Source organism: Serinus canaria, chromosome 5 (genome assembly GCF_022539315.1).
Source record: "Serinus canaria isolate serCan28SL12 chromosome 5, serCan2020, whole genome shotgun sequence".
Lineage (NCBI taxonomy): Eukaryota > Metazoa > Chordata > Aves > Passeriformes > Fringillidae > Serinus > Serinus canaria.
Genome location: NC_066319.1, coordinates 52,520,306 through 52,538,244, shown reverse-complemented (window position 1 = coordinate 52,538,244; position 17,939 = coordinate 52,520,306). Strand labels below are relative to the sequence as shown.

General features: G+C 36.1%; 1 protein-coding gene across 8 annotated transcripts in view; it reads left to right on the top strand.

The window, feature by feature from the left end:
* Positions 1–17,939, top strand: part of PPP1R13B (protein phosphatase 1 regulatory subunit 13B) — an 82,267-nt gene that overhangs the window by 45,088 nt on the left and 19,240 nt on the right. For 4 of the 8 annotated variants that reach the window (XM_018907166.3, XM_030240052.2, XM_030240051.2 and 1 more), the window contains exon 4: positions 1,339–1,406. In XM_018907166.3, coding sequence (XP_018762711.2) covers positions 1,339–1,406 — 68 coding nt within the window. Of the gene's footprint in view, positions 1–1,338; positions 1,407–8,515; positions 8,671–9,560; positions 9,696–14,757; positions 14,905–15,282; positions 15,337–17,939 lie in introns of those variants that run through there. The other 4 variants (XM_018907173.3, XM_018907170.3, XM_018907172.3 and 1 more) reach the window with 4 other exon arrangements.

Here is a 17,939-nt window from a genome sequence, read left to right as displayed (position 1 = left end):
TTTATTCTTGTTCTTGTGCACCAGTTCTCTTCTTGAGAATAATTTTTACCAGTCTGTTGATTAATAGCAAGATAGGTTCATATTCTGCTATATTTGGATCCAAAAATATTGGTGGATATTAGAGACTTGATGTTTTTTCTTACTGAAAGTCCCTACATTTTGAGAGGGTAGAATGGTTCTTTTTTCTTCTTTCAGTTGCAAAGAGAAAGATTCAGTAACTCCTTTGCCTCCTTTAAGAAGTCAGATCTATTTAACAGACATCACTGGCAGAGGTTTCAGTGCCTTTGCTTTCTAGATAGTACTTCATCTAGGTATATTTAATAGTCATGAAAATTTGCATCTTGAAAAATTGCTGGTCTGCTTGGTTCTAAAGGAGAAGTGTTTATATGAAACAGTGCCCTATGAAGTGGGGTTTCTTAAAAGACTGGCATAAAAAAATACAAGTGTTTTAGCTTTCTGATCTTACTGGTGTAGACTGTACTTAATCTTTGAGAAGAGTTTTGAGACTGTGCATTGTAGACTTAATGGCTGTCAGACTGTCTGAAGGACAGGAAAGGTGTCTCAGTGAGGTGTGTTTGCATGCCCAGATTATCCTGACTCATTCAACTAATCTGACTGCTTTTAACAACAGGATTTCAAGTCTTTGCTGAGTCCTTATTGGTTTCAGCTGAGGCTTCTTCTCTTATTTTTAAGTGGTTCCTGCTTGTTTTGAATGCAGAAGTGGCAGACCCAAAAATATGTGAGGGAATTTTTTATTAATTAGATACTTCATAAGTAGTCTGTTATCCTTTGGGCAATACCAATAAAAAGTATGTTAAGAAATTTAAGATACAGTTAAAGCCAAAGAATTTCAATGTACAAGGAAAGCATTGCTTCTAAGCCATGCTTGCATGGCTTGCTTTTTAATTCATCATTGAGCTATGGATAGATTTCTAGTTTAAATTTGTTTATAAGTTAGACATTAGAAAAACTTCCTCTACTGTCTTAATTTATAATGTGTTCAGTTGAAGCTACTTCTTCTGGACACAAAATATAAAACTTGAGTACATTGTCCTTCATGCCATTTTGCCTCAAGAGAAGTCAGGAAAATAGAGCTGCATGTCTGTACTTTTAACTGAGGAATTCTGTGAAGTAAAGGCTTTATTTCTGCTGATTCACTCTTTACAAAAAGTAACTTTACTAAGAAAGAGTTGAAACTAACAGAATAAAAATTCACAGGTAAAAGTTTGATACAAATTCTTGAACAGAATTCTCAGAACATATGAGAACAGACTCAAGAGTAAAATGTATTTGTGTTGAAAACTGAACTTTGCACTAAGAGTGACGCTTTACTTTTAGGTGGACGTCAAGCCCAAAATCAAAGAAATGGTATAAATATACCAGTGGAGAAACGAACAGAGAATGGGGTATGTAATAAATCTTAAAGGTTTGGATCAGCACCACTCAAACACTTTGTGTTTTAAAAATTTTTACTATTCAAGGTGTGTTATGATGGGAACTAGGAAAAATATATTGATCTTGGTTTTGTTTTGATTTTGTTAGAAAATTAATGGGACAATGTGTCGTTTTTATCAACTACTCTGAATTTTCTGTCTAGAAAGAAATTCCGTGATGTGAGACACTCCAGAGACTTATTAATTCATGTTCTAATCTGTTGTATTCATTTTGTGTGAAGTAAAAAGAAGCTACATTATACTTTCACACTTATATTGCCTGTCCACATATCTTTCCTTTGATTTATCTCACTGGTACTGATTCATAGCATCCAATATATGTTGAAACATGAGGATGTATCTATGAATTGGGATGTTTTCAGATGCTGGTAGAAGAGCTTGCATATCCCTCAGAGCCATCATTTTATACTGGCTTTATGCACTTGATTAATTTCTACACATGGAGGTTTTTTAACTTATATATTACTGGGTTTCTAATTAAAAATACAAATTACATACCATAAGCAACCTGTGATTCCTGGCTTGAACATTTTCTCTTTTGTACATAAAACATTGTATGTCTCTTTTAAAATTAACATGGCTTAAAAGCCTTCTACTCCTGAGCTGAAACTCTCATTACTTTCTTCTCTCGTCTTATCTTCAATACTAATAATGATTCTGCAAAGCATAGTCTGTTCTTGTTTGTTCAGGACCATTCTGCTGCCTTTACCAAGACACTTCAGCTATAGTTAGCCATTTTTAAACATGTTAAAATTTCAATAAACACATTTGAACTCAGCAATTCTTAGTTATATTGTCTTAGCGAAGCATTGTCACTTTAAAAATGTGCATATGGTTCTTCCTCAGAGTAAAATAATACTTCAAGCAAATAATACTTAAAAGCAAACAAATTATTTTTTTCAAGCTGAGAATCTTAAAAACAATTGCACAGATTCAACTGTTCTGAGTTTGTATATTGCCTGATAATTACCATCTAAAATTTACACACTCTCCCATGTAGCAGCAGAGTTGTTCAGTCACTTTGCAGCTCTTTGCAGCTTGTTTTGTGTATGGCATGTGGACCTAGGGGAAGGAATTTTTTTCCCTATTCACAACAGTTAATCATGTATTGCTTTCTGCGTTCCTGTTCTGTAGAGAACACTGGCTGATACCCTCTGCTGCATGGATCCGTTTATCCTGCTGCCATTGTCATATTGACAATGTAGTGAGATCATGGTGCTCTAAAGTGCTGGGGGAACAGAACTCTTTCATGACATCCCCTGATCTACTCCTCTGTGTGGGTTGTAGCTCAGATACTCCATTTGAGATGTAGTACATTTGGAAATTAGGACTGGGATGTGCAGGATGCCTTACAGTCTCACTTCTTGCCAGGGCTAAGCTCTATGATAGCATGGCTCTGTATTGAATTGAATTTGCTGTGAGTTCTAGGGGTAAAGCTCAGACTTGATAACTTGAATAACACTTCTGTCTTCATTCCATTCAGGACACTTCTTTTTCTTTTTTTTTTTTTTTAATACCAAAAGTTGGCCACAAAATTAAAATTTGGTGGGGAACTGATCACTTTAAAAAGGACTTTTACCAGGTTTAGGAAATAAAGTGTATTAAATACCAGGTTTATGAAAATAGAAGACTAAAAACTGAGGGTGTTATAGTAATGTAAAATTGTGGTGGGTTTTATGCTAAAAATGGTACAAATTAGGCTTTGGAGGTGTTTAAAACTAAGATTTTCAATTGTGCTAAGTTTTAAATCAGAGGGGGAGGGGGGAAAAGAGGTGGCTTCAGGATCAAGGATTTAATCAGCTTACACTTACGTAATGCATTAGGCTTATTCATTGTTGCTGGCAATGCTGAATGTTAGACTGGCCCTAAAATCAACACAAACCAATGGAACATTGAAGACAGCTCAGATTTTACCAAATACTCTGCATTCAGGTATATTTTTATTATGTGTACCTGCTTGATTTCGTGCTTAATATTGGGTAGAGCTGTAAGTGTGATATGCATAGAAAACTTTAGGATGAATGTTAGTTTCATTGATTGAACCAATAATCTTGGAAATAATTATGGGCAATCTATCCAGTTAAATTTAGATGATTTTATTAATTGGCATTTTGTCATATGAACTAAGATTTTTTTTGTTGTTCTTTAAATTATATGTACTTGATCAGCAATTACTTAAATAATTGTTACCTTAAAATCACATTATGTAAATGCTTAAATTTAATTAGATTTTTTTCAAGTTAAAAATAGAATAGGCTAAGTCTCTTCCAGCAGTGAAACATTTGTGCAAAAAGAATACTTACCTGTAAGTATTCATCTGGAAACTTTGCATTCTGCATAATAAAGTCTCAAGGAAAAACTTGGTGAGGTTTTGTGAACTGACAAGTGCTCTTATTCCAGAGGTGACCTTTTGGGGTTTGCTTTTTGTTTACAACTTTGTCTTAGAAGTGGATTTATGCTGTAGTTGGGACCTGATCTTTCTGCCAGTACACAAAGGTACAGATGAGTGAAGATCAGACTTACATAACTAAACATTTCCTTTTGACCGGGAGATTGGATAGTGTCTCAGGAGGGATTCTCTTCTCTGAGAACAGCTGCCTCTTCCTCAGCTTCCTTTCTTTAGCTTGTGTAACTGAGCCAATTGGAGCTGAACACAAGTTGTAACAAGGGGAATTCTAAATAAATAAGGGGAAAAATGTTTTATCATTGAGAGTAGCAGACATTGGAACAGACTGTTCAGAGTCTGTGGAATTTTGATCTGGCTGAATAAAGTCCTGAGTAGTCTGAATTGCTCCAGTCAGGGCTTATTGAACCAGGTGACTTCCAGAGGCTCCTTTCTACCTAAATCATTCTTTGATTCTGTGATTGGTGGCCGTGAAACAGTGGTCATCCAAATGCTGGGTCTTGTTTGCTTTCAGATGTGTTAGCATGATCCAAGCATCATTCCATGGTAGCAGCAGTCTGAACAGTGAGGCAGAGCAAATATAGGTGAAACCACTGGGGGTCAGTGGCAGACAGGAGAGGGACTGGGGAACCCCATCCCGGCTGAGCTGCCGGCCCTCAGTAGGAGATGTGGATCAGATGCTGCTCCCCCAGAAAGAGCTCTTACTGGATGATGACAATTGTCCAGGTGAAAAGGTAATCAGCCCAGAAATTTCTTGGAGATGAGAAAACACGAAAACAGATGTAGTTCCGGGGGTGGAAAAAAGGATGTGGTACAGGAACATGACAGAAGTCAAATGTATTGGACTGAATAAAAGTAGATTAGTGTAATGAAAACAGTCTGTATATGAAGAAATACTCATTTGCTGTAGTTGCTTATATATAAATAATAATATATTTTAAATATAAACTATTTTGTACATAATAATTTACTTGAGGAGCATAAAATCTCAGTTTGTGGTCTCTGTTGCCTATTATTTAAACTTATTTTTGCTGTTTCTAAAATTGTTCCCCTGATTTAGAGAGAATGATATCAATAAGCGTTTTTCTTAATGGATGTTGACTGGAGCCTCTGCCAAGAAATACGAAGTGCAACCTCATTTTATCTCACTACAGAATTTGTGTTAACATTAGTATAAAGGAAATTTGTGTAGAGGAAGAAAAGTTGACCATCATCCCAAACCAGAGACATGCTCCTGCAAATTTTCTTAGTATTGAAGGCGTGACCAGTAGATAAAGTTGAGTGTTAAAAGTTTTGTGCTGATTAGGTAACAGAACTCATGCTCACTATTCCTGTTAAAGTGTCTCAAATCAAGCTTTTAGCAAAAATTACAACAGGTAGTCCAGCTGTTTTAGTACCAGGAGACTCTTATAATGAGGGAATTCTTAGGGAAATTCCATTAACAGATGGGTTAAAACTTCTACATAGGTGTATACACAAGGCAGTTTTTTTTTAGCATTGATTTAATTTCAAAGAGTGTATGGTTGCTGATGGAGTCTCTGTATTCCACTCCATCATGACAGCAGGAAAACTGCACTGCTTTTGAGTGCCTGTGCTGTGACTTGTCCCATTCTATGCTTAGAGATTAGATAGATTTACAAGTGGTGCCAAAATCCCTGAATAGAATTATAAATTGTTCATTAGTTTTAACCATTTCATCCATATGAGTGTGACTAGATAAAAAGGCATTAAACATCTAATGTTATGGGAGGCCATTTCCAAGTATTCTTGCTCAAGATATAACAAATCTAATTGTGAGGAAAAAGGCAAACAAGTCACATTTTTAACAGAAGTAATAAACTCAGATGAGAAATACATTATATGTATTTGCTTGAAGTTTCTCATTTGAACTATTGAAAGATAAAGAGCTTAGTCTGGATAGAAGTTGTTCTTCAAAGCTGAGCTGCAAATTCAATTTAATATAAGCTTGTAAGTATTAAGCACTCTGTTTATAACATTTAACAGTGGGCTTGGAAGGGGCTGCCATTCACATAAGGCAGGTTTTAATCAAATTTGTTTAAAATGAACAGAAAAATATGTTACTCTTGAAATTTAGATTCAGGTGTCTCATAGCAAAGTCAAAGTAAATAATTCCATTAAAAGATGATTCTAAACAATTTAGGCACAAACAATTCTAATAGTGTGCAGAAGAGCATTTTTTCCTGAAGAAATATTCATGTAAGCTTCCTGGAACCTTTTGACCTTCTAATAAAAGGGTAATTAAATCAGATTCAAGTTTTCCTAGTTTTCTGCTGCAAATTTCTCTGTTGCTTTTGTTAAAGAGACAAAAACTTGTCTACTATTCCTGCTGTCAGAGATGTTCCCTTTTATAAGGTATAGATTCTGAAAATTGTTTATCTGTTAGAGAGGGAAGCCTTGCTGCCCCTACAGCAACCTTTTGCACCATTGAATTCCTGGTTCAGTTCCTAGCTCAGAGTTAATCGAGTTTGGATTCTCCACAGAGTGATAGAGGTCTTTAAGTCTGTCTGAAGCATTTTCCAGACAGCTGGCAGTATGTTGCTCTTCAAAAAAAAATAGAAAAACTAATCCAACTAAAGGATTGAAGGGAAAAAAAAATTAGGAAGCAGGAAAAAAAATTAAAGTCTAAAGCTAATTTTAATGCATACAAATAGCTTTTGAATTCTTGCCAGACTAGATATCTGAGTCTTTTCACACCTCAGTAAAGGATAGTTATGTAGGGGAGCATCTCTAAAAAATTAATAATTGTGTGATCCTGTAGAAAGTATTTCTGTGAAGCTGTAGGGAATTCAAATGCTCTTGACCTCATACCTCTTTCTGAGGCCTTTTTTAAACCTGGGCAGAATCACATCTTTCTTGGATTTGGAATAAAAAGCGCATTTTAACTTGTCCTGTGCAATCTCAAATATGTTGCAGTCCATAATGGACAAAGTTACTGTCTGTTTAGATTTTGTGAGAATAATTTCATAGGTTTCATTCCACTTACTCTGTGATTATTTCCCTATTACAATTTTAATTATGTTAGGATTAGTTTATGACTAATACTCACTTTTAACATCTGACTTAGTTTGGTTTGATGAGTCTAAGGGTTATTTGACTGGTTGGGATCCGGGAGCATTCTTGGGACCCACTTGGAACCTTGTGAAAGGGCTGTTTTTCTCCATGTCTTCTCCATGCAGTTAAATAATTTTTAATCTCTGTCACTCCAGATACCAGATATCTATCTAGATGGCTGTGGATATGAGAGTCATAGAATCCAGACTTGTGCCATACAGACATTTACACACACTTATTTGCAGTGTACAGATTTTGTAGTTCTGCTGCTTCTCTGGGCATTAAAGAGAGTTCTGTTCACCAAGTTACAGGAACTGAATATGTGGTTTTCTAGTTCAGAACAGCCAGAGGATGTGTTCCCATTTTACAGAGGAGAAAATACCTTAACTGCACTGTTTACTGAATCTCTACCTCTAGTTTCTGTTTTTGCAGATCTAGCTCTGCTTTTCTTCACTCATGGCTTTGCAGTTTTACAGCAATACTTAGCTGCAGATATCCATGGCAGGGGAGGAGGAGAAGTCTGCATGTTTGTTTAATCTCCAACTATGTATTTATTTTCCTATGTTTGTGTGGTGGACATGGAGCAATACAATTCACTCTTTTCCCTGGATTTCTAAATAAATGAAGCATGCGAAGAATTTCTTCCAGTTGTCACTGCACATAGCGATCCTGGGCTGCTTGGCTCTTACATAAAGTTAGAACAAGTTAGAATGAGTGTTTCAGCTGAGTTACAACATTGCACATATAATCTCAAAGTAAATGTTACTTAAAGACTTGTTATTTTTCTGTGTTAAGTGTTGCTGTGCAGCCCTTTCACCTGTGCTGTACACTTCAATGCTCTCTGTCACAGTTGTATCCTTTTGCAGTCACATTAGTATCATTTTTAGTTAAACCATATATTTTAGTATCAAGTTCTTTTAACAAAGTTGGGACTTGTCTTTTCCTTTATTTCTGTAGATCTTTATAGGAGACTGGTTATGAAATTCACTGCGTGGCTCTGAGAGCTTAAATGTGAAAGTTTGAGAGTTTGGACTGTTGCTCTGACTCTGAACAGCTTTCAGTTCAGAGCAGGAGACTCTACTGGTCCATGCAAGGCCAGGTATTCATTTTCAGTCCAAATTTAGAGTTCTGTCTTTTATGTAGCTGTGTCATTTGCAGATCAGTGTTTTCTCTCATCTTTTCCATGGTCTCTGTGGTGTTTCTCATGTAGTGCTGCTGTGGCCTCCTTTCTCTGACACACCTTTCCATGTTCACTGACTTGCTCATTTAGTTTCCTGTCCATCTTGCCTCTGGACACCAGGCATACCTGGTCCAAAACACCTGCATGTTTTTCCCAGGCGAGTGAACCTTTCTATTTCTCTTTTGTTTCTGCAGCTGCCTCCAGATCTAATGGTTGCTAAGTTTGTTCCCCCTGCAGTCTTCCTCGGATCAAAGCCGAGAAAAATGAAAATTCCTCTGGCTAATTTAGGAGCAAGGGAGTTAAACTTGTTCTTCTTCTCGTATTCCTAGTGGATGATCATACTCTACAGCTCATACCTTTACTTGCTTGCTAAAAATAAGCCTGTTCTTTATTCAGCTGGAATAGTCACTGTATTGTGCTTGGACATAGAGTTCTTCACTGTTCTTATGGAGACCCATTTGACTGGATCTCTTCTATAAGTGCAGTGAATCATGCTTGAATTACTTTCTTGAAAGAAGGAAGAGAGGGTAAACTTGCATGGCATTTGTGAGTTTGACAAGGTAAACAGCTTTTAATGTTTTGGGATTTTATCTTCTACAGTACCCTGATTTGTAGATACATAAGAAATTGTTAATGGAGTTCAGTATTTTCTGTACTTTTTAATATTTAAAAATCCTTAGGTCTAGGTTTTGGCTTGTTCGAGTCTTCTCTGGCTTGCAGATTGTTGATTTATGCTATTGCACACATGCTTTAGCTTTATTGCTGGCTCATATATTCATCTTGTTGCATGCAAGATTTAAGGAAAAGCTGAATTATGTAGGGAAAAGCAAATAGCAAACACTGTAAAGGTTATTTGCATAAGATTGTGGTATCTATTGTGACTCTGCCTTTTATCTTAGGCAGTCTCTGTTAATAAAGAAACGAAGTTTCAGATGGTATGGTTTGCTGTCACTTTAAACAGTAAAATTGCATACAAAAAGCAATGATTTTTGTGATTTCTTTGGTATTTAGGTTTGACCCAGCATTGGTAGTACTACAGAAATACAAAGGAACAAATAATCCATGTGTTTTTCAAGCTAAATTGTCTATAGTCTTACACTTTCAGTTTAACCTGATAACTGTGAAAGAACTGTATATTGCTCAACATTTTCCATTGAATATGAAAAGTGCAATGAATCAAGCTGATTATAGTTGACAGCTGGCTTGATCTTGCCGTGATTAGGTCTTTTACTGCTGGCAAAATCCACTAGCCTTTTCCGTTAGCTGATTGCTGATGAATGCAGAGAGACAGCTTTTCATATCGATAGAGTTTGGGGAAACCTGCATCCCATATGGAGTAAGATTAAAAGGCATCCTACCTACTATTGATCGCACTGAGCCAAACAGCCATGCAGGAACTCGTAAGATGTGCAGGGTTGTTGTTTTGGCTTGCTCACAACAAACTGTTAAACCAGTAGTGTAGGCAGAAAAGAGCAGAAAGATGGAGCTGAAGCGTGTTGAAGCGTCGGAAATGTTTACAGCTGACGGGCAGTGCTGCGAAATAAAGATGTGCTCTCTTGCAATTAGATGGGAAAATAGTGAACAGGTAATGAATTACTTTTCAAAATTTGTTTGTTTTGCACTTTGGGCATGTTATTTAAGTGCTGTGCAGCTTTTGCACTTCAATTTAAATGATTTTGGATTTAGTTGTCACATGACCAGAATGCAGACCAGCCTGGGTTTTGTAAGACTTTATCTGTGAATTGAAATTCTTTATCAGATTTTCTTACATGCATTTACTATCTTTCTTATGTTTTAAGACTTTTTCAAAAGCTCAGTCATTCAAAATGTCATGGTCAACTTTTGCTTTTAACAGTTTGCTTTAATGGGAAATACAAGTTGTACGCTAAGGTTGCAACACATCTTTCAGGATACTTATTTTCAGTGCTTTTGTGTTTTAGAAATTTTTCATTATACTGTTCTTATATGAACAGTATTAGATCACAGAAAAACTTTGTATTGAAACAATTAAGGGCAGAATAACACAGAGTTGGTGCTAAACGTATTATTCAGACTAACAATAACTGCATCTTAAGCATCCTTAGCAATCCTGTCAGAATAAGCTGTTGCTTTTAGAAAAGACCCAGAAAAATATAGTTCCAAGACCATTTCTAAAGGATCTAGACAGTGTATTTTCAGTGTGTGTTGTATCTTGTCTATGACTCAAAATCACTATGAGTAAAAGGATCAGTGTTGTAAAAATGCCTGAGATTTTATGTACAACTCATATTTCAACAAGAATGCATAATCTCTTTTAAGATGCTTTTTGTTTTTAGGAGTATGAGGTTGATGTTTAATTAAAAATCAGCTACTGGGTATTTTAGCCAAGACTAAAATTAATATAAACATACTTAAGATTTCTGTGGCTGTTTAAAAGTGGCTGCAAGGACAAGGAAGAAAGAAGTGCTTTAAATAAACAAGTTTCAGATGCTTCTTTCCTAGAAGTAATTTATAAGCAGTCTATTTCAGATGTAGCAGATGTTCAATATATGCTTAAATCCATTTCTAATTTTGAAAATCTATTCTAACATTGTTTTCATTTTTTGTTAAGTTCTGTCTTTTCATAGCTGTTCTGCTTAAAATAGCAGCCTCACTAAGAAAGTAATATGGGAAAACAGGAAATCTGGAGTCTGTAGCTTATACTGAGTAGACTTTAAACATTTTCTTATGGAGTGACTCACAAGCACCAGCAAATTGGAGGAATTACTAACAGACAGTGTAGACTGAGTGAAGTTAAGATTTTTATCAACTATAGATAATGTGACATTCTTCAGCAAACTGTGATGCAGTTGAAGCAACTTTATTGTAAGAAACTGTTAGTGTCTTTATTTGCATGATGCAATAATACTTTATAATTGGATTGTGGGGTAAAATTACCCAATTGTGTTTGTGATGTTAATTGCAGGATTATTTTATTATCATGAGATAGTACACACTAGGTAGATTTTCTTTAATTCCCAATATTCTGGGTATCTTTTCTGGGTTTAATTAGCTAATTCATTTCCATTAAGCTAAAAAAAGGCACGTGCTATTGTCATTGGATTCTTTAAAATGGATTTCTGCTATCGGCATGTTTCTGACCCAATTAAAAAAATGCAAGGCTGAGCTGTGGATAAAGCCACTAAACTAGAAATAATGTTATCCATGTCGAGATCAGCACAAACTCTATTTTAGTTTAAATAAAAACAGATACTTTCTTTTGTCTTTTTATAGCATTACACATGAGTTTAGACAAAGAATTTTCTAGTTGTTTGTTATGTGTGTCACTAAGATCAGGTTTTATGGAAAATATGGTAAAAAATCTATTAAAAACCTTGAATTTGATGATATATAGGGACAATATATTTCAGAAATTTACAGAGATCTCAATCACTAATCTTCAGCAGATGCTCCATTTCCTCCTATAGACCTCAGAAAGCAAAAGGAGGCCGCATACTTTTTATATAAGACCTATCTGATGCAGGAGTGACATAATAAACTCAGAAATCTTCCATCCGTTTTCCTTATCACTACTGTTGTGCCAAGGACAGGTACCCAAGGTGTGTCTTGGATATTTTCACCAGCAACCCTTAAGGATTTGTTGCCAGCTGGGCTTTTTAGAACATCCCCCCAACTTTGTTATTTTGCATGCAGCTGAAGGCAAAGATGGAACATGTCTGGGCTTCTGCTGCTCTTGTCCAGGTTAGCATTGGAGAATAAGAAAATCTTTTGGTAGATTCAGCAGCAAAGCAAGCTGTTCCTTTCTCTCCTGCTCTGGCAGTTTGGAGTTCTTCAGCCAGAGCTGTTATTCCTTTGCTGTAAATGCCATACAGGGGAGGAAATGCAGGGATGGCCCAGAGGGGTGACAGCACTCTGGTTTGGAGAGGCTGAGAGTTGTCAAAGCGCCAATCCCTGTCTGGAATTCGGTGGCTGGAGAGCACTCCAACCTACCCCTTTTCATTGTATAGTTGTCACTCTGCGTTGTTCTTGGAAAATGCTCATTTATGTGATACACTTCACTCCCTTTTTGCCCACATGCTCGTATACCTAGTTCCAGATCTGCCAGTTCTGTTTGTCACGTAGCTCTGTAGATTTCTGGGATTTGACAGCTCTGCAAAGGTAAATCCCTCATATGGAGCTAAGTTTTGTATTCCCTCCTGTGCCCTAGGAAGTAAGAGCAACTTAAAACTGCTGTGGGTTATGGAAAGGTGAGTCTTTCACTGTGTGCAGTAAAACCTAAGTATTTACTGTGCATTTCCATGTAGCCATTTGAAACCTTCTCAGGAGCAACTTGCAGGATCTTTCTCACGTGTGCTGTGCTCTCCTGTTAGGGTGGAGATGATGTTTTCTTTTTGCCATGGCAGAATTGTATGTCTCCTCAATGAAGCCCACATGGGGGATGTAAATTCCTTCACGAGCTCTAAGTTGTTGCTTCTTGGAATTTTTCTCTCTCTTGCAGTTTCTACCTCTAATAGTACTGTGGTTTTGGTTTGGTAATGGGTGTGTGTCCCCTCCCCCTCAGTCTTTGGTATGCTAGTGTGTACCCCATTTGGGTAAAGAGTGTTTCTTTCACATTTTTTTTCCTTGAGGATATGATTACCTTTACTATCTCAAGAAGGAAGGTATGGAGGACTTCAGAGAAGTCCTTTTGATTTGGTTTTGTTGCGGTTTTTTTGGTTTGGGTTTTTTTTTTTTTTTTTGCTTTTGCTATAAAGGTCATTTGGCCAAAATTTTCCTTATCTGTGTAACAGTTTTAGAGTGGCAGCCTATGTAAAGAATAAACAGTGGAGCTGGGCTGCATATGGGGTATCTGCTGCTTTATCTTCAGTAGCTGCTCTGTATTGACTTTTTAATAAACTGGTTGAATACTGACAGAATGACAATATTGGTTTAATAAAGATGGTTGAAAGTAGTGCAACACAGGCAAAAACGTTCTGGGTCACCATTTTGATGGGCAGAGCCAGAACCAGCTCTTCTGAGCTCCACAGTAGAAGCTAAGGCACAGACTTTTTAAACTTTGTGTGCTGGTTGTTCACATTTTAAGTGACATTGACCTTGGCAGTTGGTGGTTTAACCTCAGATTAATTTCTGACTGTGACAAGAGAGGAACAGAATGGTGGAACAAAGTAGAAGAATAGAAGTACTAAATGAGGGAGAAAGGATAGAGGTGATGGGGGTGGGGGGAATGATAGGAAGAAGACTAGAAAATATGTGAGAGTTTGTAGAACATGATTGAGTGTACAAGAATATGCACAGGAGAGGGTGGAGCTTGGCCAGTTTCAGGAAGCTTGAGTTACTTGAACCTGTGGTTCCTTATGCAGGGTTTTGGAAAGGGAACTTCAGAAGATTGTGTGGGAGATGGGTGTGAACGAAAAAGAAGGAATAAATAGATAAGGGACGTTAATGACATGGTGGTTCTTGCAAACCTAGAAAAAGATCCGAAGAGATAGTATGCAGGAAATGATTCGTAAGTTTTTGTATTACTCTGCTTTTCTTTTTCAATTAGTTGGTTACATTATGCTTTACTGGCTGTTTGAGTGGCTGGTTGTTGCTGAACCAAAACATGAGACCACCAGTCCTTATAGTGGCCTGTAAAGCGTTTTGGTTTTTCTTTAAAGCTCTTTTGAAATTGTAACAGTGTCAGGTGTGGATTTAGTGTATGTTTTATTATTATTTTTAAAGTAACTGTTCTTACTAGTGCAAATTTAGAAAATTAACAGAAATAAGTATCTTCATGGGTTAAGAGTGGAAGCAAAAAAGCTGCATAAAATCAGACCACATCCCAATTATCATCTTTTAAAAAATAATCTATTCAAAAGCTTGGTCTCATGGGGTTTTTATTTTAATATTGACATAATTAGATTCCTCTTAAAAGAGAGTTTTCTGTTGGGAGTAGAGGCAAAAAACCACTGGAATCTGCCCTTATGGCTTCCATCCCTTGACTACAGTACATCCTGCTTGTAAAAGAAATATTTTAAGTTCAGGTGCAATTTTTCATTGTGAGTTGCCAATGAGTAAACAATTCATAATAGTCCAGAAGTATGTAGACTGAGGAGTTTGTGATATTAAACAGCAGAGAAAGGAAGGAGGAATAAGAAAATAAATTTTTAGTGTGACAAGACTAATGTGTAGAAATAAATATTAAAGGAGGTTTGTTTCCTTAATTAAATGCCTAAGGTATGATTTGTTTTGAGGCTGCTTGTAAACTGGTTCCCAAACTGTTTAATTACTATTGTACTATTCATCTCACCTGTCTCAAAAATATTAATCATCAAATGGTAAAATATTAGCTTTAGTAGGAGGGTGATGTCAGAAGCTGAAACTCGAGTTCATTACAAATGCTATCTTTCATCATGCCCTTTTAAAGTGCATGTTAAATAACATAAGTATAATTTTTTTAAGATCCCCGTCAATATTAAGAAATTGGTGAATATAGGTGTAAATTATTCTTGCCTATGTGAGACATACACAATACACTTCCTAATAATGTGCCTAATAATGCAGTGTTTGCTCTATGGCATTTCATTTAGGAGTTCATCCCTGTGTAAATGCTGCTGTGAATCAATGAGAAGAAATTTACAATTCAGCAAAACTGTCTGCTTTGATGTATCACCGTGTAGCAAATGAATCTGTGGAATCTGGAGGAGTAGGTATTTGTAGTGGCTTTTTAGTACCTCCTTCAGAATTCAGTTCTGTAGGAGATCTGGTTCCCTTGCTGCAGGAGAAAGGAGGAGGTCTGGACCTTAAATGTGATAGGCTCGTGTTTGTTATGAGAGGTGAGTGCCTTGACTTCTTGGATGGAATTGTTAATAACTGCTAGGAGCAGCAAAACGTAAGAATCTGAGAAACCAGCAGCCTCATTAAAGGGCTGGAAGCACAGAGCTGTCTTTGCCTGGCATAGCCTGGGGTTCTGGAGAAGGACTGAGACAGGCTTTTTCTCTGTGGTGGTGTTTGCATACACATTATTACAAGCAGACTCAACTAATATGAAGTGCTCTGAACTAATCAGTTTAACTAGATCTCGGCAAGAGAAGAATTCAGTGTTTTTCATGCTGTTTCAAAAATGAAGCTGTGCTGATTTGGAGACCTGAAACCAGCGACAGTGTATCTGAAAGTAATCGATTTGATGTTGAAGAGGACTTCTGCTCGCTCTGTTTGCTGGTTTTGCCATGTGGATGAAAAGAAGAAAACTGCGAGTGAAGTTACAGGTTCAAGGCTGTGTTTCCTCAGCTGTCTACTTTTTTTTCCCTAAGTATAGTGTAGCTCTTGAAGTGAAAGGGATACATATTGGTATTCAGTGAGGTGAACATTAAAGGATTTCTCATAGGGTATTTATGTTTAAATGGTTAATTATCACTGTTTCCCATGTTCTTGTGCTTTGCCATTTATAGAAGTTTTTAGACATTAGACTTTCTAAATGGAACATTTTACAGTAGTTAATAGCTTCTTCAAGGAGATGCTAATATCTGCATTAATCTTATAATTAATCTTCTATATTTTACATGATACAAAATAATACTGTACTTTGCCAGGCATTATGAGAGAGACTTCCAAATATGCCTGTTTAGAGCAGTAAAAATTCTGAGCTCTTGGATTAAACTGGGTTGGGGTTTTTTGTTAGTTTTTGGTGCTTTTACAAACCAGTTTCTTACTGTCATTGTGCTTTCCAGGTTACATTATCCATTTAGAAAAAATTTAATTTTCATGTGGTGAAATGGGTTTTTTACTTTGAAATGCTCACAATCCCTATACAGACGTCACTTTTTGAGTCTGGATATATTTTTAACAAGATCACTTAGTGGAATAAAACTTCTCCGTGTTTCTTGGACAGTGTTATACTCAAAATTTCTACTGGAAATACAATGAGCTATCAATGTTTTTAACTTCAACTGGTAATTAAAGCAGAAAGAAAGGAGGCATTGGGAAAACTATGCATTGATGCACGTTGCATATTTCTGAAGAGACACATATGTGTGTTGAGAAAATACTATTAATTCACATACACTCCCCTTTTAAAATCAGTGATCCAGGGAAGCCATCATGCCTTTCTGGGCCCCTGGTAAGAATTGCCTGCAGAGCCCAGTAGAAACAGATGTAGAAGTTTGTTTTTCTTGCATTTGGTCATGCCAACTGAAATCAGCAGAGCCTGAAGGTGTTTTGGGAGCAGCATCTGGTTTTCTGTTTTGTTTTCTTTTCTCAAGTTAAGCACATTTTGGTTTGTGAATGGCACTTGGAGAAGCTTCCTTACTTTCTTTGCCAATTACTGCCTTTCAGTCAGTAATTAATAATGGAGTGTCTCTCTCAGTGGCCACAAGTGAATACAAGTTACTTGCCCTGAAAGAATATTGGGAAGGACTCTTCTCTGCATAAGTCATGCTAATAAAAAAATTACACACTAGTAAGTTCTAATTTTTCCTTGTGTTGAAATAATAAATTATTATCTTGAGTGGACTTTACCTCTCTTAATTACTGCTCTACTCTAAAAATTTTTCATTAGTGTTGACTAGTAAAAGGAATTTCAGTTTTATTTCCAGTAAGCATTATAATTTCACTTCATAACTTACTCTATGGGAAATGCTCAAACAGGGACAATAACCTTATCTAAACATTTTAGCTGAATATACATGTCCATTTATACATGTATACATGTCCATTTTAGCTGAATATACATGTCCATGTCTATATATATGTCTATATCATGTGTCCAAGATGGAGCAGCTTAAAAGTTAGTGAACCAAATCTGGCTCATTTTCATGATTGGTGTCTGTCTTATTTGAAGAATTATATGCAGCAACATGAAATATTAATTCAGGTAGCAAAAAATAATTCAGTTACTTTATAACAAACTTTTAATTTCCTAAATGAAGCTTAAAGAAACAGTTCTGTATTGTGCATTGGTTGGAGAATTGATACTTATGTAGGAGTTTGATGTAGAAATATGAAAAAAAGCCATTCCAAGTGCCTGAGATAATGTGGTCTCAAAAAGAAGTTTCTGAGAGTAAAGTACAAGTACTGCAGGCTACACATGCTGGGTATCAGTAGGGTGGGCCCAGAAAAGCAGAACAGCTAAATCAGTTTTCCTGTGGGGTCAGGTGAGATCAGATCCATAATTTGGGGCGTTGTTTTGGTTTGGGGTTTTTTTTCTGTATGTCTGTAAAATGTTCAAACCTTGTTCCATTTTATAAGCATTTGAAACAGTATTATTTGTCAATATATCCAAAATATTTAACTACCTTTTTCGGCAGTGTTGACTGTGTTGTGGGTAGCAAATGCTGTAGTTTTTGTTTGGTTTACTAATAGTGTAGTCATGTAATTTGGTGAAAAAATTACATTGTTTACTGAATTATTAGAGTAGTCCAGCTTTTAATTGATCCAATAAATTACTGAATTATGTGTAAATTCTTTGAAACAGATGTTGGGCTATTCTGAACTTTGCAGCATAATTTTTCAAAGACTGATATTTTCTTTCTGTGGAAATTCTGAAGTTGTGGTTAAACCTTGCAATTCTAAGGTTATGAGTTTTGGTTTTCTGAATAGCAAATGTCAGCTTCTGGACTTTTTCTTGAAACATTTCACTCTCTTTCTTGAGGTTGCATACAAAAAGTGTGGTTGAAGTAATTAGGTCTATAATGTTAATCATATTTGTTGATAGAATTATAGATATATTAAAGCAATGCATTCATGTTTTAAAACATATGAAATTTGGTCACACACGGTGTGAATTTTAAAGAATTTTCATCATTTTTGTCTCCATCCTAATTTTTTAGCTTCTGTTAGTTTTGAAATGCAAAAGGAGTGAGCCTTGCTAATA